The sequence below is a fragment of the Aotus nancymaae genome, unplaced genomic scaffold, assembly GCF_030222135.1.
Source record: "Aotus nancymaae isolate 86718 unplaced genomic scaffold, 86718_ANA_hifiasm-v0.15.2.pri h1tg000002l, whole genome shotgun sequence".
NCBI classification, from domain to species: Eukaryota; Metazoa; Chordata; class Mammalia; order Primates; family Aotidae; genus Aotus; species Aotus nancymaae.
This window is the reverse complement of record NW_026988413.1, coordinates 24,900,843-24,923,290: the sequence shown is the minus strand read 5'-3', so window position 1 is coordinate 24,923,290 and position 22,448 is coordinate 24,900,843. Positions and strand designations below refer to the sequence as shown.

The window sequence follows — 22,448 nt, the reverse complement described above, 5'->3', positions numbered from 1 at the left end:
TAATTCATTGGATTGTTATGAACATGATGTGAGATAATAGCTATCACACAAGGAAAAGCATCTTACAGCCTGGAAGACATTTACGAAGGCTGGCTTTATTTCTTTTGCACCTGGATGATGGTCTTGCTTATGCATCAGGGGCCTGAAACCAGGGGCCTCTTCCCCCACCTGGCTCTCTTCCCCAGTGGATCAGCCTGCCTGGTGCCCTACCACCCCTCTCCAGGAGTCTCCTGCCTTCTGGCTATGCTGCCGTCGTGACGACAACTTCTCTGGACACCCAGGACTCCCCAGGACGCTTGGTGGGATCTTACCATATTTACTCGCTGAGGTCCTGGAGACGGTGGAGTTGTTCACTGCGTTATAGGCTGTCACCTGCTTGGACACTAATGCTACCATGGAACCATCTGGGACCTACAGGGAAAAAGCTTCTTAGGGCCTGGGCATAGCAGCTCTGCCACTCCAGGAAATAAGGAGAAATCAGGATGAACTTGGCACTAAGGGGCAATTGGTGCCTTGCTGGAGAACTAGGGAACTTTGGAGGCTGTCAGCTTTCCTTGGAGCAAAACAAGACATCGATCTGGATACTGACTAGTGTATTATTTTGTGGCTTCTCTTGGAGTAACTTCTAGCAAGAGCTCCTCCCCAGAATTCTCTATCCCAGTGCTTCCCTGGGAGATGACCCAGCCTTAAATGTCCAGAGGAACTTCTCAGGAGGGCCTTCCTTAGGGACTCTGCCCATGCCCTGCAGAAAGTGTGCATGTCAGCATGTTATTGACAAAGAGGCCAGGGTTCCCTGGTTTCTTGGCTGGGAGACATCAATTTCCTCTGGGTCACTAAGAGAACATGGCGTGTTGGTGAGGAGCTTGGTGTCTAGCCCTGTTATTCCAGGGCAGTGACTTCTAGGGCAATGGACATGTAATTGACTAGCTCCTCCCCTTTCCACATTCCTCTCACCTGGTAGTGGGCCAGCGTGTTCAGTCGCTTCCAATCATTCTCAATCTTGGTGGTGATGTCTTCATCCTGCAAGATCATCCTCACCCCACTTCCTTGTCGCCACTCTGCCGAGAGAGAGGTGGCATCTCAGAGAAGCCCTCTGACCCTTCCTGAAGGGAAGCTGAGGACCCCTGTGTAGGCACCCACGCAGTGCTATCTCAAGGGTGTATCTATTGCCAGTGCTAGCACATGCTCCTGTGAAAATGGAGTGCCGAAGCTCTCAATGCCAAAAGGCCCTGAGTTCCAGTTCTGGTTCTAATCCCAACAAACTATGTGACCAAAATGGGGCTGATATCACTTATCCATTCCTGCCCGTCTACTTGCTATGAATGGCCACATCTGTAAAAAGTAGATGCTTAAAGAGCATTGGCCAAATGAATGAGGCACATAATAAAACACTAAGCACTTGACAAAGCATGAGGCAAATGCAAAGTGGCATAGTCGTGGTAGCATGGCTTGTTTGCTTGATTGGAAGCTCTTAGAGCTGATCAAATCAAGCCTGCGGGCTCAGTCACTGTGCAGCCCCAGACATGTTCCAGGGGTGTATCCTTCAGGGTGAAGCTGGTAAGTGTGTCACCCTTGTCAGGGAGATTGGGTCAAAGAGTATAGAAAAAATCAGCAAAACCGATTCTCATGCCAATGAACATCCCCTTCCCCACAAAGTTGATGTAAATGATATCAACGTTGTAATCCATCAACACCTAATTATTTGATGTTGCAAGTGCTTACATCACCATATTATTCTCATGGGCCTAAACACCTACAACACATGGGCTTACTGATGGATCACACATGGGGAAAGGGGAGGCTGTTTCTCATCAACCAAATCCCCATCATCATACTTGGTACAAATCATGTGTAGGTGGAGAAGTGCACATTCCTATCTTGAAATGTACACACATGAAAATCCATGTGCATGTCAGACACACAAACTCTCATGCAGCACACATGTATGAGCTCACGCACACACACATACCATTCTCATGGACACACACCAGAAAGGAAAAACAGCCTCTTAAATTCAAATGCAACATGTGTTCCAGCCAAGAAGCCAGACGTTTGGTTTCCAGGCAGCCCAGATCCTGCTCAATGCCTCTCAGATGCTGATACTTCTGAAATGTACAAAGAACGCTAGGCTTGTTCAGAGTGTGGTTAGTTGCTGGATAAAGTGGCCTGGCAATCACTGCTTGACTCACTACAGATTTCTTCCTATGTCTCACATGTTCAGATTCTCTTCCTCACTTCCCTCCTGCCAAGGCTGGTCCATGACCAGCCACATGTGTGGCACAGAGAGTACCAATTCCTCCCTGCATTGTGCATTTATTGTGGTCTGTGCTGCCATTGCCATTTCATGGATGGCATGCCCTTTGGAGTAGCATCGATCCTCCTAAAATCTAAGCCCCTTGCCTCCAGTCCCTGGGGCTTCCCTGCTGCCTGATTTAGAGCTTAGTGTAGTGTCAGATGGTCAAAGGAGTGAGAACATAGGGACTACATGCTTGCTCGCTGGAGCGAGAAGTCTCTGGGGACCATCCATCCCTTAGTCCCTTGGATGTCACAGCTAGGATTGCTCATGGTGATTATGGTCTGGGGCAGTTAGGCTAATGGGCAAAGGGGAAAATGGCTCACTAAGGTGTCTGATCACTAGTGTTTTTGCTTATTGTTGTATTGTTTCTTGATTTTTGTTCTGTTTTTTATTTTATGGATGTATGCATGCATGCATTTTTGAGTGGTTGGAGCAAAGGAAGAGGAATCTCTCCAAGCTGGCCAGATAGCTGATGTGCTGTGCAGTTGGATGCTGATGGAGACAAGCCCAGGTTGAGGGTATACAGCACTGAGCCTCCCTTGCTTGCATGGTGAGCAGCACCTGGTTAAGTCAGAGGCTGCCAGGGGTGGAGGAACAGCAGCACAGGAATAGCATTGGGGCACAACACAAAAGGGAGTCAGCATTCTGCTTTCATCATATTCAGGGCAGGGAGAGATACAATGAATCAGCTCTGGACATAAGTCCTAAGTTCTCTGGCTGGGCCCCAAGGGAGTCTCCTCTACCCAAGTAACCATGAGGCTTGCTAGGACTAGAAGGAGAAGGTGCCAGCTGAGAGACAGCCCTTTAGTTTAGCAGCTGCAGTGGCACTCCTTGTTGATAAAGAATTGTAGCACATCTCAGGGGCATCTGAATAAACCACATGGCCTGGCAGACTAGGCAATGACAGTTGGTGACTGATTCTGGGCCCCAAGGCAGGTCTTGTTCCATGATGCACAATTCCCCTTAGAGCTGTGCAGTGCACAGCCTGGGCCGCCATACTCAACAACCCTGGCTGAGTCATGCCAGCAATTATGAGAATGAGAGTCTGCCTACCTCTACCTCCATACCCCATCCAAAAAGACTGGGTAGAGGATGGTCATGTCTCATTGACAACTATCTCAAAAAGTCAGGAATGTTCCCCAAAAGCCAATATGAGGAGAGGGGGGCTGGAATCAAGGAGAACACTTAGCTTGCTTTTAGATCTCTCAAGCCTATTTTGTTATCTCCTAGACAGAAAAAAATTGCTATGTCCTTTTTTTCTGAAATATTAGAAAGGTGAAGAGAAGAGAAGAAGAAAAGAAGGAAGAAGAGGAGGAAGAAGGAGGAGGAGGAGGGGGAGGAAGAAGAGGAGGAAGAGGAAAGAAGATGAAGATGGAGAAAGAAGATGAAGATGAAGGAGAAGGAGGTAGAGGAGGAGGAGGTGGTAGAGGAGAAGGAGGAGGAGAAGTAGTAAAAGTTGTTTTGTAGCATCTACAACCTAGTCATGATGAAAGAGAGCCCAGAGGGATGGGTGGCTGATGTGGCCAGCTCCATCCATGACGCTTTCAGGAAAAAAGCAAGGATCACAAGTAGCCCAACGAGCTGAACCAGGAATGGAGGAGAGAGGGTGGAGTGTAACTGGAGGGCGGCCCCACATTTCCCTGGTACAGAATACTTCAAGTAGGCCAACAAGGAAAGCCACTCCTTAATGTCACTCTTCACCCAAATTCCTTACTTTTACCCTGTTCACTTCCATACTTACCTACCCTCCTTCCTTTCCTGAAACCCCTTATTCAGGCCAGTTATGGCCTCTATTTTCCCTAGGCTCATCACGGAATGTCTCAAGAACAGATAGTGGGCATGGGCTCAGCTTTCTGGAGTGCTCTTGAACAACTTCCCGACCTTCCCTCAACAGAAGTCTGAGCCATAGAGCTTTACTGAGTAAAGCCGGAGAAAGCCAGGAAAAAAGTAAAAGTAAAGCGGAAAAAAGTAAAGACCAGGAAAAGCCAAGGTCAAAGGCCAATGGAAGTGGCTTCTTCTAGCCCAGGAGCAGTGCCCTCTCCTGAACTGCATGGCCGGGCTCATAAAATCTCATCCCCACCCCAGAAGTAAAGATCCCAAGGTCAGGTTGGTTCAGCTGAGGATGAGACAGCCCTGCCACCTTAGATATGAAGGCCAGCACCCTGATCCCCTCACGGTGTGCCCAGTTGGCTGAATCAGCCTCAGGAGGCCTTCTGTGAGGGTATCTAATTTTGTGCTTTATTGCATATGCAATGTGTGGTTAGTTTCAATAACAACAATGAAAATAAATAGAACCCAGGTCTCCCAGTGCTTGCTCCAGCACTCTTCACCAGCTGGGCTCCTTCTGTCTTGCCTATAAAAATATCTCTAAAAATATTTCTCTTTTGAGTCTCTACCTTGCTCCGTAGGAGGTGACCACATTAGGACAGCCAAGAGGCAATGTCACATCTCAGCCAATGGCCAGCATCCTCCCGTGAAGGCTGAGACTCTTGGGCATTTTTTGCCTGCCATGGGCATAGTGAGAAGCTGGAAAACACCTCCCAGGCACCAAATGCTATGAGACGCTGAGCTCAGAGACCACTGAAGCAAATCCTGGTGCAGAGTTACTCCTCACAAACATCTTCTCCTACAAAAGAGGACACCTACAGTCCCATCTCACAAGACGCATTTCTTACAGTCTCCATGGTGAGAACTGAGGTCCAGGAGGTGTTGCGGCTCCACACTCACTCATTCATCACACAACACTTGCCCTGTGCCCCCAGTGTGCTGGGCATGGCCAGCTGGGTAGGAGAGGTATTTTAACAAGGAAATGGAATAAAACATAAGCCCTTGCTTTTGATGACTCCTTGTGTAGAGAGGCTGTGCAAAACCCTGTGGTCAGGACCGGGATGAGACAGGGAGGAGGAGATGCGGGGAGCTGGTGGGAAAGGGCTGCCCAGTTTAAACTGTGAAGGATGAGTGAGGATTTGCTGGCTGGCCAGGGGGACAGCTCTTCTGGTCCAAAGGTGGCACTCATGTTGCAACTCTAGGGATGGATGAGTCTGAGCAGGAGACAGTTGGAAGGAGAGGCTGGAGAGGCGTAGGGAGGTAAGGAGCTGAGGTAGGAAAGATCCAGGATGCCATGCCAAGGTGTCTGGGGCTGAGCTGAGGCCATGGAGACAGAGCGGGGAGGGGATAAGGAGAGGAGAGCATTACTAGAGGGACAAAGAGGCATGAGCGCTGCCGGGATGGCCGCCTTTGTCCAAAGCAGAAGTGGCAGCGAGGACCTAAGCTAAGGCAGTGGGGCGGGGGTGTGGGTTTCAGGGATGCTCAGGAGATGGCTGTGGAGATGGGTTTCAGGGACACTCAGAAAATGGCCAGGTCTCTGGGAAGGGGAGGTAGCACACTGGCTTGCCTCCAAGTGTGTGGATATCCACGTGATTGGCAGTGGGAAGCTGAGGCATAGAGAGGAAAGAGATCCTCTACAGGCCAACCTGGAAGGGGACGCTGGCAGGGAGGACCCCACTAGCCTGGTTCTTGAAGAGTCCCCTATCCACCAGTAGGTGCTCTGCTGAGAGGCAGACTCTCCCCAGGGTGCACGGCACCTTGTAGTTCTGGCTCCCACAGTGTAGACATGCAGATGGGTGCAAGGGCACCCACACATTCACACACACATGTGCACATGCACCTCCTTCTACCCGGGCTGGGGACCCTTCAGGCTTTGCAATAACCCCACTTCCAGCCTTCTTATCATCATCTCTCCTTAGACCCATCCCAGGAAGCTTCAGGAAGGGCTGCTGGAGAAAGGCAAGGGTGGAAGAAAACACCAACCAGGCCGGGCAGAGCCAGCAAAATCGACCTGCATAGTCACGCAGGACCACCTTCATGGACACATGCCTGGACGTCCACCCCTGTACCTTTCCTTACCTGGGGGGCACTGTGAACAGGTTCTCACTAGGAGCCCACACCAGCCCTGCACGGGGCCCACTCCACCCTCCAAACCCCGGGCTGAGGAGGAGGATGCAGGAGGCTCTGCACGCCTATCAGCAGACAAGCCCCAAGGAAACACCTGGCAGGGAGCCCTGAGACCTTCGGCACCCGGCCACGCTGAAGTGCTGGGAGCAGGCCCCAGAGAAGAGCTGGGAGAACCAAGAGAAGATCAGAGTGTGACTGCTACAGAGGTCAGAAGGTTGACCTGGGAGCAGGAGAGGTGACCCTCTAAAAATGTTCTGGGTTTAAAAAATATATATTTAAACAGCAAGTTCCCAAATATAACATGATTGACCTATGTCACCTGGTGCTTAAAAGAAGAAATTCCTGAATAGAAGTGTGTGCTTTTGACTGAAGGCACTAGGTCTTTGTAAACTGTGAAGTGCCGCACACTGGTTAGTTGTTGCTATTTGGGGATGCCCGGAGAGCGAAAGGCACAGGAAGGCTGTGCCCTGCTTCCCGATTTAAGAGAGACAAGCTAGAACTCAGTAGATATTCTTGAATATGGAACACAGGGCTCTGGCATCGCTCCAGGCGGTGTGGTGGGTCAAGGAAGAGTTTAGAAGGCAGGTGGTGTCAGTGGGAAGGAGGAAAGGTGACCCTGGCATTCATATGCATGGCACCAAGAGAAAATTGCTAGCTCTGACCTCTCTCAGCAGCTCTGCCCGGCAGCCGGATGCCCTGCTCCAGGCACCAAGCACAAAGGACAGACACACTCACAATCCAATTTGTTACATTTCCACCTTCCAGGGAGAGAGGGAGGTGAAATAAAAAAGAAAGAAAAATCCCATTATCTTTATCTGTCCTTCCCATCAGGTGCAGAGGAAAATGCAAACTGGGGAGACAGCTGCTGTGAACTCTTTATATTTCACTCGGAAGATAGTGTATCTTTTTATTGCCTACAGGAATTACTTATTTGAAAAAATATATCCTTTCAGCTCGCTCGACTTGAGCGGCAAGACTGAGAGAGGGTGGTGGAGTCCTGGGGGCTATTGGTAGAGCATTTGCATTAAACTACAGGGATCTCTGGAGGTCACCCGGCAGTTGCAGAGGGGAGAGGAAATGGGCCGCAGAGGAGACTGCTTGTGAGGGGAACTGAGTTCTCCCCACCTCCCTGCTGTGTGACCTGGGCCCAGGCACTGTGTTTCTCTGAGCCACAGATTTTCCTTCTCTGCAGGGGAAAAGAATGGCACCAGTGATTTCCCTTGAGGGAAATCACTCAAGGGAGGAGGAAAAAGAGTTCCTTCATTCAGACAGAAAAATGTCCTGCCTCTGCCAGTCTGCTAAGAAGTGGGGAACTTCCAAGCACATTGGCACCCCCATGCCTGGCACAGAGCTGGCCACAGGGTAGGATCTTCTAGCATTTGTTGAAGAGTTTAGTGATGGAAACAGGTATCTTCCCCTGCTCAGATACCTGTGGGTGAAAAGGGACATAAACCTGGATGTGGGGACAGCCTCACTTGTCACAGAGGGAGTGGTACCCGGGCACTGTGCCGCAGAGCTCCGGCTCAGTCCCAAACCCTCCCGTGGTCGCTTTCCTTCCCCAGCTTCCAACAGACTGCAGTGAAGGTGCGCCCTGCGGTTCCTGGGATAGTGAATACCACGTGTCAACTTGGCAGGGCCACTGTGCCCAGATATTTGGTCACACATTATTCGAGATGTTTCCATGAGGGTGTCTTTCTATGACATTAACATTTATATCAGGGTGGATTTTGAATAAAGCAGATTTCTCTCCATAATGTGAGTGGGACCCATCCAACCAGCTGAAGTCCTGACTAGAACGAAAGCCTGACCTTCCTTGAGAAAGTGGGAATTCTGCCGGCAGACGGCCTTCGGGTTGAACTGCAATGTTACCTCCTCCCTGGGTCTCCAGCCTGCCAGCCAACCCTACAGATTTTGGACTTGCCAGCCTCCATAAGAGTGTGGTTACTTCTTTAAAATAAATATATCTGTGTCTCTATTTACACACACAGACACACACACACACACACAACCTTGTTGGTTCTATGTCCTTGGAGAACCCTTACTAACATGGTTTCCCATCTTGGCTCCTTAATGCTTGTTCAGGTCTGGTGAGGGAGTAGAGGGAGAGGAGTGGGAGAGCTCTGAGGAGCTGGGAGGAACAATGAATTGACATGTCAGGAGTGAGCAGGTAGGCAAAGCCAGGGCCCACAGTGATAACAGGCAGGAGGCAAAAGCCAAGCAAGAGTGCACAGGGTTGGGCTGGATTTACTCGGGACAGTGACAGGGTAGTGACAGATGTCTTTGCTTCCTGCTGAGCTGGCCTGGGATGGGTGCTCCTGCCTTGCCAAGGGCTGGGCTTCAGCAGAGGGAAGGCAGCCTTTGCTGGATGCCCTCAGCTGTGGGAGAAGGAGGCATGGGGGTGGCAGGAGAAAGTCGGGGGTCATGCTGTGCTGTCTTGGCTCTGTCCAGCACATGTGGCTGAGTGAGCGCCCATGTGCTATGCGTCCCTTTGGCATAAATAATCACACCTTACATTTGTAAATTGCTCTTAGGCTTTCAAAGCACTTTCACCTACAAGATGGGAACAGCTTGCCTTGCCTCTCTCTCCCCTTGAGGGCTGTGATTGAATAGTGTGGAAAAAGCATTTGGATCTCTGAGGAGGCTCCATTTTTCTTGCTATGCAATTTAACTTTGGTAAGAAGAAGGCTAGAGCTTTGGGGCAGCTCTAAACTCTGGATTCAAAAGGAAAAAGGGAACTTCTCAGAAGAGCACCCATCATGGCTGAGCAGGGAGATGTTGCTGAGCAGCTCAGCGTGATGCTCCTCCCCCAGCAAGATGGGGCCCTGAGGATAAAAATGCCCCAGCCCCCTCTTGCTCCTCCCTGTTATCTGTCCCTGCTGTGGGGATCTTAGTCCTCCAGATGTGGCCCAGCAGCATGTGTGATGGCAGAGGGAGCCCCTCTGTTCGTTGGGGCACCTAGAGCTTGAACAGTTATGGTGAGCACTGGAGACCTGTTTCCCCTCGGAAGTGGGTAGCCTTTCCCTGGCTCAAGCAGCCTCTGCCTGGGAAGACTAGCCGCCCTTGGGCAGGTCCTGGTTGCAGAGCTGCCCTTGGGCTTCCTTTCATCATGGTGGATGGCAAGAGCGACTGCACCTGCTTTGTCTGCTGCTGTTTCCACTCCAGATAGTCTATAACTCTGGCTGCAGGAGGCTTTGCACCTCATAAAAGACTTGCTTTGCTGGGCATGCACCCCCAAGCTTTTGAAGGAAGTGAATTAAGGGACCCTCAGGATGAGGCTCACAGGGCTGCCTTCTGTGAGCCCCCCATTAGAAATCACCCATTCTTAAGCACAGAAACACACACCTCATCATGCAGCCGCATGCAGGTGCTCCTTCTGTGTTCTGGCACACCTTTGCAATCTGACCTTCCAGCATGAAGAAGCCTGCTCTGATCACAGCTCTCCCTCTTGGCCCCACTCTGTCCAGACTCTTCCCACCTGAGTTGCATTAAGGACCCTGCAAAGCTGAAGGAGGCCCCTGCTGTATGGCCCACAGATAAAGGAACCGTGGGTGCTAGCTGATCCCACTACCAAACTCAACTCTCTCTGGAAAAATCCATTAAGGAGTATCCCACTGAATTGTCTGGACATGGGAAACACAATAGTCCTCCTTTCAGGAACTGTTCTCTCTCCCACTGGGCCACAACAGGTTCCTTCACCCCATGAGTCTGTGGGACCTTCATGGCAGCAAAAGCAAATCAAATGCACGCAGACACACAGGTCCACTCTGGCTCTAAGGATACACACACCCACACCCCTTCCACCACCGTCACATATTGGCTTCATCTGTGTCCCAGAAACAGCATACTCAGAGACACCTCCACGGAAGAGGGAGACACATGCTCACCCAATCTCCCTCCCTCACATCCAAGCTCAGAGCACAGGGCCAAGTACCTTCAGTCAAGAGCCAAGCGAGAAGAGATGGGGTTAAATGAAGAAGTGAGAATTTAGAGGAGTTACTACAACTTCCTGATCCTAAGAATCTTTAGGCATCAGAATTCAGAGGGAGTGGGGTGAGGCAGTGGGAGGCGACGAAAATTCCCTCTGGATTTTAGAAAACAGCATAGATGCCCGTCTGTCTTGGATGGCTTAGCCGAAGCCAGCTTAGAGGCCAGATGGATGGATTAGAGGCATCCGAGGGGTCCTCCCACCACTATGTTGCCAGGAATCTCCAGATACGAGCACATACATCAGCGCTTCTCCCTCCATGCCCGGCATCAACAAACAGGCACACCCAGTCTCCTTATATTATCCTCATAATCAGTGACAGCAGCAGCCAATACTTACTGGGTATGTACGATGGACCACACACTGCATTAAAGAGGCTTTTACATGCATGATCTCACCGAATTCTTACTACAAGGCAGACACTATGATTATCTCTATTTATAGCTAGGAAACTAAGGCATACACAGATTACTTGACCAGGGTCATACAGCTAGGATTTGGTGGCACCAGGACTCAAATCTAGGTGTGTTTGATGCTGGCCCCCAATGCTGGAACTGCCTTTCTTCCCCCCTGGCCTCTTCAGATCCTGGAGCTCCCCGGGAGGATTTCCCCAGGATGGTATCCTATGAACTGCTCATGCAAACCATAACTGGCTGTAAGTACTGGTGGCCCTAACCAGCATGCCCTTGTTTATAGAGGAGATCTATTCATGGAACATTCAGTTAAAATGTCATCCTGCTCCTCAGCAGGCTGTCATATCTCATTTTTCCCTAGACTTTCTCTCCATTCTCTATCACTGACCCAGATCCCTCAAGACATAGGTATTTGGCAAAAATTATAGGCACGGAGCTGAGAAGAAGGGAAGAGCCTGGGGTGACCACAGAGGCAGTGGCTGGACCTTGGGGCACAGGAGCTCAGGCTGGCAGACTCTACCCTTAAATCCCCTTCTTTCCAGCTATGACTCCTTCATTTCCCACCCCTCTTACTACTCAAAGGACCCCAGAGGCATATCCTGCCAGACAGATCAACAGACTGCCAAGTGACCCTGTCCCTTCTCTGCAAACTGCTCACTGACCAGCTCTGGTCAATTCCAAGTGGTCCAGGAAGGCAACCCCATGGGCTCCGGGGGGGGGGCCAGGCATGCCTGAGTCCCTCCAGCGAGTGATTCTCCCCCTCTCATCTCTACCCCAGCCCTGCCTCTGCTGACAGGAGAAGGTGAGGCGAGTTCAGGACCAGCCACAAGGACAGTCCCTGAGTGGACAGCCTACTCACCCAGGTCCATATCTGCAGCTTTGGGCCGGTGGGAGCAAGGCACATTCTTGAAGATGGCATCTAGAATCTTCTCCTTGACCTGAGTAATGGTGTCACAGTTGAGGATCTTTACTGGGACCTCGGGGCTGTTGGCATTGTCTGGGCTGACACAGCTCAGGACCTGAGAGAAAGGTGGGGAGAGGAGGCATATGAAATCGGGCAGCAGGAAAAGCTCCTAGATTCCCTACAGCACCCTGGGATCCCACCCTGAATGACTCCTCCTCTCCAGGATGGGCTGGGGAGGAGTAGGGTGGCTCCAGGCCATCTGTGCTTCCACCAAGCCCACTGCCCTTTCCTGTCCAGGCAAGCAGGACAATGCCTTGACTTCAACGTCCTTGAGGGAGTACGAGCTGCACACCTCACTCCCTTTCAGAACAAACTTCATTAAAATCCTGATTTTTCTTTTTCTTTTTTTTTTTTTTTTTTTTTTTTTTTTTTTTTTTTGAGACGGAGTTTCGCTCTTGTTACCCAGGCTAGAGTGCAATGGCGCGATCTCGGCTCACCGCAACCTCCGCCTCCTGGGTTCAGGCAATTCTCCTGCCTCAGCCTCCTGAGTAGCTGGGATTACAGGCACGCGCCACCATGCCCAGCTAATTTTTTGTATTAGTAGAGACGGGGTTTCACCATGTTGACCAGGATGGTCTCGATCTCTTGACCTCGTGATCCACCCGCCTCGGCCTCCCAAAGTGCTGGGATTACAGGCTTGAGCCACCGCGCCCGGCCTAAAATCCTGATTTTTCAAAGGGAACAATGCCCAAGCGTGTGGTAGCAGTGAGGGGAAATTTGCAACAGAACGGATGCCAATACATGCATACACAGGTGCTCTCTCTCTCTCACATGCATGCAGGAGTCCATTGCAGTGGCACACCCAAACCCTCACCCACCTCCAAAACCCTCTCCCTGCCCATCCATGTGTGGCTGTCTCCTTCTTGTCACTCCTTCTCGGACACACACTCACACACAGAACTAATAGGAATCTGGCTTCTTTCTCCAAAGATTTCACAAGCTTTGATTTTTGTGAAGGTCTCATTCGCCTGATTAGAGGTTGGCAAATCTACAAGACACTTAATGTATTCTTTAAAAATAAAAAGATGCTCTTTAAAAATTGCGGGTTCAGTCCTGGCCCTGAACTTGAACCCCTGCGTCGGGGGAAGAGATGACTGCATGGCTCAGGGCCTCTGTTTCTCTTTTTGGAGCCAGTAGGAAAAGTTAAAACTTTTCCTACTTTTTAACTTTTTAAGTTAAAAATTAAAAATTAAAAATTAAAAACAATTTTAACTTTTAATTAACTGTTTAAAATTAAAAGACAGTTTTAACTGTCTTTTTAATTTTTTTTCTTTAAAAAGTTCTGGGCTTTTCCTTTAAAAAGATTAAGGCTTTTCTTCTCTTGCTGTTCTCACGGTGGGTTCTTTCTACATCGACGGCACCGTGTGGGCTCATGGGTGGACTGCAGGGGAACAGGGTGGGTGCTGTGGGTACTGGGAAAAGCAAGCGCACAAGATCCAAAGCAGAGAGGCTGGGCATCCTAGGGGTAGTGATGCCAAGTGCCCCCTTCCCTTCTGGGCGCCCAAACTCTCCCTCAGTTCTTGCTGCCAGCGGGCCCTCCCTGTGCCTCTGTCCTCGGAACTTTCACTCCCTCCATGCCCCTATAAGCATTTCCCAGTTGTCCCATCTGGTTTGCAGAGCCAGACACCAGTGTCTCCCCCACTCCACCCCCTTCTTGCTCCATGTGGTGGCAATCAGAAGCCCGGGCTCTGGGCACCTGCCTTTCATTAGCAGCTAGACTACTACGAGCTCAAATATGAACATACTTATTCCATTAAGAAAGGGAAGAAAAAAAAAACCCTGAAATCTATAAAACCAAACTCTCACCCTCAAAATGCCCTCACCTGAAAACATGGTGGAGAGACTTCTGCCCCCAGCGCTCCCCTCCTTCTAAGGGCCTTCTGGCCCCTTCCCTCTGCTCAGCAGCCAAGCAAAGCCTGACCCTTGGGCTGTTCTGGCAGCCCCTGCTGTCCTGTCCTCTGGGCCCTGGTGGGGCAGCTCAGACTTCCCGAGACAGCAACGCGGTTTGCTCTGGGCTTCCTCCTCTGAGGGAACCGTGAGGCAGAGGCTGCCACCTAAATGTGATCTCCTGGCATTTCTACTTCCACAGGAATTCAGCATGCCCTCATGAGAACAACTCTGTGGCGCAATTCAGGGCAGGGGCTGGCGTTCTAAAGTGGGAGCAGTGGCCCCACAGAAGGACAGAGCCCCTGGCCGCTGGCCAAGCCAGAGCTCCACCCACAGGTTCCCTTCCCCGGTGCTTCTTGGCTAGTTTATTAACAATCTGCCTGGCGATTTCTCTGCTAGGGAAGTGGCTCTCAAATGCTAATGTGAATACAAGATTCTGATCTAGGAGGTCTGGGATGGGGCCTGAGACTCTGCATTTTTGATTCCCAGGCAACTAGCTAGGGCTCCAAGGTTCCCCAGTGGGCATCTAGTGCTCTAGCAGGCTCCCAGGTGGGCACCTCACACTCTAGCAGGCTCCCAGGTGGGCACCTCACGCTCTGGCAGGCTCCCAGGTGGGCACCTCACGCTCTGGCAGGCTCCCAGGTGGGCACCTCGCGCTCTGGCAGGCTCCCAGGTGGGCACCTCGCGCTCTGGCAGGCTCCCAGGTGGGCACCTCGTGCTCTGGCAGGCTCCCAGGTGGGCACCTCGTGCTCTGGCAGGCTCCCAGGTGGGCTCCCAGGTGGGCACCTCACGCTCTGGCAGGCTCTCAGGTGGGCACCTCGCACTCTGGCAGGCTCCCAGATGGGCACCTCGCACTCTGGCAGGCTCCCAGGTGGGCACCTCGCGCTCTGGCAGGCTCCCAGGTGGGCACCTCACGCTCTGGCAGGCTTCCAGGTGGGCACCTCATGCTCTAGCAGGCTCCCAGGTGGGCATCTCGCACTCTGGCAGGCTCCCAGGTGGGCACCTTGCACTCTAGCAAGTGCCTGGGTGGGCATCTAACACTCTGGCAGGCTCTCAGGGGGGCACCTCGTGCTCTAGCAGGCTCCCGGGTGGGCATCTAGCATTGCCTGGCTCAAGGCTCCCACGTGGGCACCTCATGCTCTAGTGGGCTCCCAGGTAGGCATCTTGCACTCTAGCACCCAGATGTTGCCGATGGTGGTACTGGGGCACCACCAGAAGCAGGGACCTTGGCCACACCAGTCCAAGCTCCAGAATCAATCTAATAAATCACTAAACACCTAGGAGGCACACCTGACTGCAGAGTGGTACACTCGCTTTACCCCCAAGCCTCTTAGAGCCTCTTTGTGGTTCTCACTCCTGCCCAAGACAAGGCTACTCTTAGCAGGCCCATAGCACTCTGGGCTCCTCCAGCCACCGCCCAGTCCCAGGACTCCCCATCTTTGTATTTGGCTGGTTCTTGAGAGTCTGCCTGCCCTTCATGCTGCTGTCCTGCACGATTTCTTGCCTTCCGTCCACAGCCTGAGGGGGCCGCTCCCCTGCACATGTGCAAATACCTTCCCCAGGCCTTCTCCAGGCAAAACAACGGCAGTTGTTTTTCCTCTTTCCTCACTGCTCCTGTCCCCAAGGTTTCCAACCTTAATGGATGCTGGTCCCTGACCCACTCCAGTTTCCTCACATTCTCTTTAAGTTGCGTCACCTAAAACCAGCTCAGTGCGCTACCAGTACCGTGGCCTCTGGAACAAAGGATGCTGCAATTCGGGGACAGAACATTATCACAACTCATTGTGTTGGATTCAATATTGGGAAGGTGCTGAGGAGACAGGAAGGAAAGGGAGTGGAGCGGGGGAGACGGGGTGGAAGACATTTAAGCAGTAGTTCTAGCTCATTAAGAAATCCATGCAGGTCTCTATTTTTGGAAGGGCTTTTCCCCCCTTTTCCATTTTAATCGGAGCCTTTCTCTCTCTCTCTCCTTCCAAGCAGACGGCAACTGCCAGGAAGCAGGGGCCTCGTTCACAGGCTGCTCCTTTGAATCTTCATCACGGAGCCAATCCCCACAAATCTGTTCAGAAATCTACTAGGATTCCCGGGGCTTTTGGAAAATGAGAGTGAGTGAGGTGGATCATGGCTGCAGCCTTCCCAGCCCTCCCACCTCATTCAGAGGTGGGAACTGTCTCCCCAGCTGGCCACAAGGACTGGAATTCGACATCCCCCCACAGCTCAGAGCAGTTGGAGGGGTTGTCTGAGAATCACACTCCCTCCCAGCCCTACCATGCCCCAGGCTGCTGTGGCTCCTCCCTCTCGCGATGGTCGCTGTCCTCCTCGTTCCCTTCTGTCTCTCTTGCCTCCATTCTTGGGTGCCACTTGCCTATCACCCCCAACACTCAGCTTTTGTCTTTTCATACTTCCTCTTTGCCCATCCCCTCCCCTTCCTCAGAGAAAAAGAGCTGGTTGGAGATAACAGTGATCTCCAAAAAATCTGAGAGTGAGCTCCCTGGGTTGGGTTTGAAAAGAGTGAGCAGCGAGTGGACGCATGGTCACGGTGGGAGAGGCAGGCGGGGCCCGTGTGACCAAGTGCTAGTGCGTGGGTGTGACTCAGGCTTCACCGCCTGCTCATCCTGTCCCATTTGATTCTCTGCACAACTTCACTGTGAACAACCACGGTCATCCCTACTTTAGGCAGTTCTGTTGATGTTCCTAATATTTCTGATAAAGACACCCAAACTCAGAGACGTTAGGGACCTGCCCCCATTCACCCTGTTGGTCAAAGGCAGAGTCAGGACTCAAATCCCAGTCTATCTGATTCCAAAGGCCATGCTCTTGAATGCTAAGCTTTGCTGCCTCCTAGGATAGCTGTTGTTGTCAGGTGAGGGTGTCTGACCTTGCTGGAGGGGATCCCCATGTTCCTTCAGCAAATGCCTTACACCACTAGGTCATCTTGGCCTTGCATTATACAGCTGGGGCCACAGTTGCATTTGAACTTACAGCAGAAGGCAAATGTGGGCTTCAGAACTATGAGGAACTGTGTAGCTTCCTTTCCTCTCTGCCCCCCACTCCCTGCCTGCAGGGACCTCTTCTGTAAAGCACTGACTCAGCTGGGACGACAGAAGAGGAGTTCACCTGGGTCAAAGGCTATGACCCTGTGACTGGTGTGGTCTGAAATCCCCATTTCATTGGCTAAAGTGTCACTCAAATGTATCTGAGCTACTGGTCCCCAAATCCAAATGCCCTGGTGAAACAGAACAGAGGAAGTCTGGGGTGATGGACACAGGGGGAGCACCTGGCTGGGCCCACACAGCAGACACACCTGGAGAGACAGCTGTTTAGCCTTTCCGCCTCTGCTGAGCAGTTCTACCCAGGACCAAAGCCCGCTTGTCAAAGCCCCAGGGGAAACAGATGGGTGGACTCACCAGGGTTTTGTAGTCGATCTGCTGGCGGATGAGCTTGTCCTCGCTCAAGGAGTAGCGGGCCTCGCCCGTGATGGCATCGATGGGGCCCTTCTCCATCTGCTGCTTGATGGCACAGAACAGGGAGAAGAGAGGCTCCCCAGCACACTCCTGGAGGTGAGAAGAACCTCACTGGGCGGAGCTCTTGGAACATCGGCGTGTGTTCCCAGTCCCTGCCTCTCCAAAGGGTCGCTTCCATCCCCTGCCAAGTCCCTCAGCCTGCCCCCCCGCCCCCACTTTTATCCTCAGCTCTTCATCTCCTTCTCTCCAGCTCCTCATCTTCAGGCTGGCCTTTCTCCTGGCTCTTTGGATCACAGGGTCTTTTCCCATTCTGCCCTTTCATACTGCCACCTCTCCAGAGCTTTCTTCCTCCCCCGCTCCCCTCCCCTCCCCTCAGCTCCCTCCCACCCCACCCTGCTCTCTCAGAGACTCCATCCAAAGGCAGAGGTCAGTCCTGGGTGGCATGAACCCCTTAGAACATAAGTTAGTAATTGGAAGCTGAGCCTCTTCCACCTCCCAGGCGCATCCTTGGCTTATCTGCCGCAACAGGCGGCTTCTGCACCAGCCCGGGGCCCTTATCAGCCTCAGTAAGTCTGGGGCTGGGAGGAAGAGGGAACGCAGAGAATAATGGGCAAATTGTTTTTAGCTTCAAACGGGGCTTCAGCTTTAGGGACCATGCAGAGCCTCTCAGGGCTCACCTATCCCTCCCCAGGCAAGAGGAAACCAGCCTCAGGAAGACTGTCTCTGGAGCTATGATGGACTGCAGGGATCTGTCTCCCTAGACTGTCCATGAGGAGGGCGAATTCCATTGCTTGTGGGGTTATAAGAGTTCACGGACTCCCAGTAAGGGAGGACTGCAGGTGTGGAATGATCCCCAGTCAGAGAATGAATGAGGCAGGGCCAGAAATTCGTCCACATCCAACCCTACCTTGAGGAACTTGTAGAGGAGGAAAGTGAACCAATTGGTCAGCATCTTCTCAGCCACCGACTCAGTCCTGTCAGCAGTCACCGAGGGAACCAGCGGAACAAGACAAAGAAAGAAGCAGCTGGTCAGAGCCCGTGGGCTGGGAAGGACAGGGGAGGAAGTGCGTGCATTGATCTTGCTCCTTCTAGCATTTAGGCCAAATCTTGAGATCCTAATGAATACAAGAGTCTCATGGACTCCTAGACGCCCCCATAACAGTAAAATGAGTTTTTCCTACAAAGCTGGAAGATGACATTTTGGGTGTCAGCCTGTGGGTGGGTTTTTGGCTGGAATGCCTTAGAGCACCGCTGTCCAATTGCACGTCCCGTGATGATGAAAATTTTCTCTACCTGTGCCATCTAATATGGCAGCCACCAGCCACATGTAGCTACTGAGCACTTGAAATGTGGCCAGCATGTCTGAGGAACTGACACTGAACCCGATTTATTTTTAACTAATTTAGATTTAAATAGTCACATGTGGCTCATAACTCTCCTATTAGTCAGTATAGACTTAGAGAACTTTATAGACTAGATGTGTTCTTTTGAGAAAAAAAAAAAAAAAAAAAAATCCCAAACCCTGGGGAAGTACCAGTTCGGCAGGGAATAGGAATAAAGGTGGCAGGAGGAGATCCGTATCAGAAGCTCAGATGGCCAAACTGAGTCTACGGCCTGAGCTAAAGGCCCCTGACACTGGGAGCAGCAGAAAGCCATATACCCTGCTCATCCCAAGCCATGTTGAAACTGTCCTATTGCGAAGGCTACCCTTTGGAACTTCCCTTGGGAGCCCTTCTAGGGTTTCATTTGCAATGACAGAAAGTTCATTCTTGAGTCTAACTTGTGTCTTTCATGCTACAACCCAAGCCCATCTATTCTTTGCCTTTGAAGTGAAATGCAGCAACAGTGCAGTCAGTCCAAGGACATCCTCGGTTGCATCCATTTAGAGAAAACGAATTACATTCAAACCTGCACTTAGTATGCGGCCAGCTCCAGAGAGAAACTAGCCCATCCAGATATGTCTGGATAGAGTTTCAAGTTGCAGTTGCCAGAAAATGCTAATAACTACAATCGCAAGGTAGTTGGGAGGCCGCCGGCACAAAATGAAGCTGGGAAGAGAAAAGAAGGAAGAATACGGAAAGGAGGTGGGTGGCCAGGGGCGAGAAGAAAGGGAAGGAGAGCGGAAGCAAGGCAACCAGGAGAGCAAGAACGGAAAACGGGAGGAGACAGAGGCAGAGTGAGACCACGCCGGGAAGCTGTCGGTGGGAGCTCCGGCACGCAGCGGCAACCCTAGAATTATGCCAGTGGGTGGCTGCGTGGTGAAAGTAAAACAAAAATCAAAATGATCTACCTTGCTGTTTCCAAAGCTGTCTGCTAGCTCTTATATGTAGCAGACTTTTGCAGCTGTGCAGGCACATGCCCACTGCTCCAGGAAAAAGCCTGAAGTAAACACTTCTGAAAGGCAAATCTATCCACTGGACCAAGTGGGAGCCACTGAAGCCCAGCCTGAGACCTAGAGACCAAAGATGGAAGTCCAGGGGACAGGCAGACAGCAGGCAAATGGTACATGCGTGGTCTAGGCAGAGGGCTGGACGTAATGACATGACGTGGTGTTTTCTAACTTCAGATATGCCAAGGCCAAAGGCACTGGAATAACTTGGCCTAGAGGAGAAATGTTCTTCGAGTATACAGAAAGTTCACGCAGAAGCACAGAGTGAGAGAGTCCCTATTTCCTATAAGGCCGAAGCCACAGGACAAGGTTATGTCTTGACATAGGACCTTTAAGGTTTCAACAGTGTCAAGTCTGAGGCCTCCAGGGTGTTGAGTGGTGGACTCTGGGCCTGTTTAGAGCCTAGAGCAGGTGCCAGGAAACGCTTGCTCGGCTGCATGGGGTGAGATACCACTAAAGGACTTTTCTTCCATGCTCTCAAACTTTAATATGGGTTGGGATAACCTGGGTTCCTCATTAAAATGCAGATTCTGATTCAGTGGGTCTGAGAGAGACCTGACATTCTGCATTTATTTATTTATTGACAGGGTCTTGTTCTGTTGTGCAGGCTGGAGTGCAGCAATGAGATAGATCATGGCTCACTGAAGCCTCAAACTACAGGGCTTAAAGGATCCTCCTGCCCCAGCCTCCAGGGTAGCTGGAAATTTACAGGTGTGCACCACCATGCATGGCTAACTTGTATTTTGATTTTTGTAGAGATGAGGTCTATGTGGCCTGCTATGTTGCCCAGGCTGGTCTCGAACTCCCAACCCCAAGAGATCCTCCTGCCTTGGTCTCCCAAAGTGTTGGGATCACAGGCATGAGCCACTGCGCCTGGCCTGCGATTCTGCTTTTCTAACAAGCTCCAGTGTGCTCCCACCGCTGCCCCCGACCCTCTGATGGCATGAGGCCATGGGTCCTCTCACCTAATCCAACTTTGGACTTAGATAAGGCCAGAGGATGGTCTAAGTAACCTCTGAAGATTCCATGAGACGAGACTGCAGTAGACAGGGTCAAGATTAAGTAGAAGGGCAGAGAAGGAAAGATGGAGATTTGACATAGGGGCAAGAGAACAAGAGGGTGAGCAGACAAGTCCATGCGTCCTTGACTCCTGAGGATAGCGGACAGGTTTCTTTAAGGGAGGCTGCAATGGAGCCAGGGCTAGTTGGGAACATGGCTGCTCTCCTAGGAGCTCTGCCTCAGTTTCCCTGCAAGGCACGATGAGCCAGGTGCACAGCTGGACTGGAGCAGGGCGCACCAGACTGCACCCTCACCTCCTGAGCAGCAGCTTGGGGTGGTTCTTGCTCTCCAGGTTTTTGTCGATGAGGTCGGCCAGCAGCTGCTTCAGCACGTCTGTGGCGTACTCCAGCTTGCTCTGCAGCACGGTCATGATGAGCGAGGCCACGTTGCCGCGGTCACGCATGGAGAAGCTGCGCTGGGACTCAAGCGTGCGGATGAAGGACAGCAGGAACACCTTGTTGTTGATGAGCTGGGCGAAGAGCTTCAGGCCCTTCTCCACACGCTCCTGCCGGTAGCCCGGGACCTGCAGAAAGACCCAGGAGTCGTGATGCCATCGGCAGGGTGGGGAGCTCAATGACCTCCCCACGGGATGGCTGTGCCTGTACTCATGACCCTCTCACCTGCCACTTAAGCCATAGTCCACCTGACTAATGCTGTCAAGCCCTCAGCACTGAGTTAAGCATCTGATTAACCTCCATTGCAGCCTCTGGTTTAGAGATGAATCAACTGAAGCACAGAGAGAGCATCACATGGTTAGTAAATGGCAGGGCTGGGATGGAACTCACTTCTGCCAGACTCCAGAGCTCTTCCCTGACGGTGACGCAGAATTGATGAGGGGCCCCGTGCCATGGCAGAGCACCTCACGGTCTCTGTGGGGAACTCCAGGCGGCCAGGGCTGTCATGGTTTACAACCTGACTGAGAATCCCCATCCCTGAGCTTGGGAGTAACTAATGCCCACCCCTCTCCAGCCCTCGGGGTGCTGTTGACACACCAGTGGCCTCAGAGTCAGGACACTGGGTTCCATGTGGATTCTGATGCCACCTTGCTGGGTAGCACGGGGTAAGCCTCTTTCCTTCTCTGGGGGCCCACATTTATCCACATGATAAAAGAGGAAGATTGAGCCCAACAGTCTCTAAAGAACTTCTGAACTGTAGCACTTGATGTTTTCTTAGGGACTAAGACCCTGCCCTATCCAGGGAAGAGGAAGATGGTTTTATCTCCCCACCTCCATTGTCTGTTCATTGAGAGATCCCTGCAAGGGTGTGCCATCCACTCATCAAACACAAGTCAACGACTCAGGTAGGTATGGAAGACCCACCCCTGAGATGTCCAAGGGTGTGCATTGCAATTCTGTCAGTAACAGCTCCAAACTGGAAACACTCAGATGTCCAGCAATAAGAGAACAGGTGGAGGAACTGTGGTGTATTCCACCCGATGGATACCACACAGCGATGAGAATGAATAACCTGTTTCTACCCATGGTGACAGGGATAGATCCTGCAAATGCACTGAATGAAAAAAGCCAGACGCTAAAGAGGGCATGCTCTTTGTAGAATATCATTTAAATAAGATTTAAAACGCAGATGAAATTAATCAATGGTTGTAGAAAAGTGGCTGTAACTAAAAGGGGGCAGCCCGGAACTTCTGGGGGACTGGTCATGTTCTGTTTGGTGCTGGGTTGATGGGCATGTTCACGTGGGGAAAAGTCATCGAGCTGCACGCTGACAAGTTGTTTGTGCATGATCTGTTGCATACTTCTGTTAAACTAAAAAAATTATTAAAAAGTCAGCTATAGGATCCACCCCCAAGGGGGAGCTTCTGAGAACACTGCAGGTGTATCTCCTGGAATGGGGTGCTGGAGGAGGCAGAGGACGAGAGGGGCAGCCTGGGGAGGTGCCTTTGGAGCCACATCTTGAGGGCTCTGTCTCCCCGAGGGAGTGGACACCTCAGTTCTTTGAGAGGGAGTGTCATGTATGCAGCAGTAATGAACCTGGTTTCAGAGTTGGTCATGCTTGGGTTTAATTCTGTCACACAGT

General features: G+C 51.5%; 1 protein-coding gene and 1 long non-coding RNA gene across 3 annotated transcripts in view; one reads left to right on the top strand and one right to left on the bottom strand.

Annotated features, from left to right (window-relative positions):
* PLXNA4 (plexin A4) overlaps nt 1–22,448 on the bottom strand; it is a 456,164-nt gene that overhangs the window by 24,056 nt on the left and 409,660 nt on the right. For both annotated transcript variants that reach the window (XM_064373437.1, XM_064373439.1), the window contains exons 22-27: nt 20,666–20,934; nt 17,871–17,937; nt 16,907–17,053; nt 11,508–11,667; nt 955–1,058; nt 312–411 (exon numbers count right to left, since the gene is read on the bottom strand). In XM_064373437.1, coding sequence (XP_064229507.1) covers nt 312–411; nt 955–1,058; nt 11,508–11,667; nt 16,907–17,053; nt 17,871–17,937; nt 20,666–20,934 — 847 coding nt within the window. The remainder of the gene's footprint in view (nt 1–311; nt 412–954; nt 1,059–11,507; nt 11,668–16,906; nt 17,054–17,870; nt 17,938–20,665; nt 20,935–22,448) is intronic.
* On the top strand, nt 2,611–6,422 carry LOC105732078 (uncharacterized). Its single transcript, XR_001110882.2, has 4 exons — nt 2,611–2,846; nt 3,568–3,701; nt 4,705–4,981; nt 6,043–6,422. It is a non-coding gene; the product is annotated as an uncharacterized LOC105732078 (long non-coding RNA).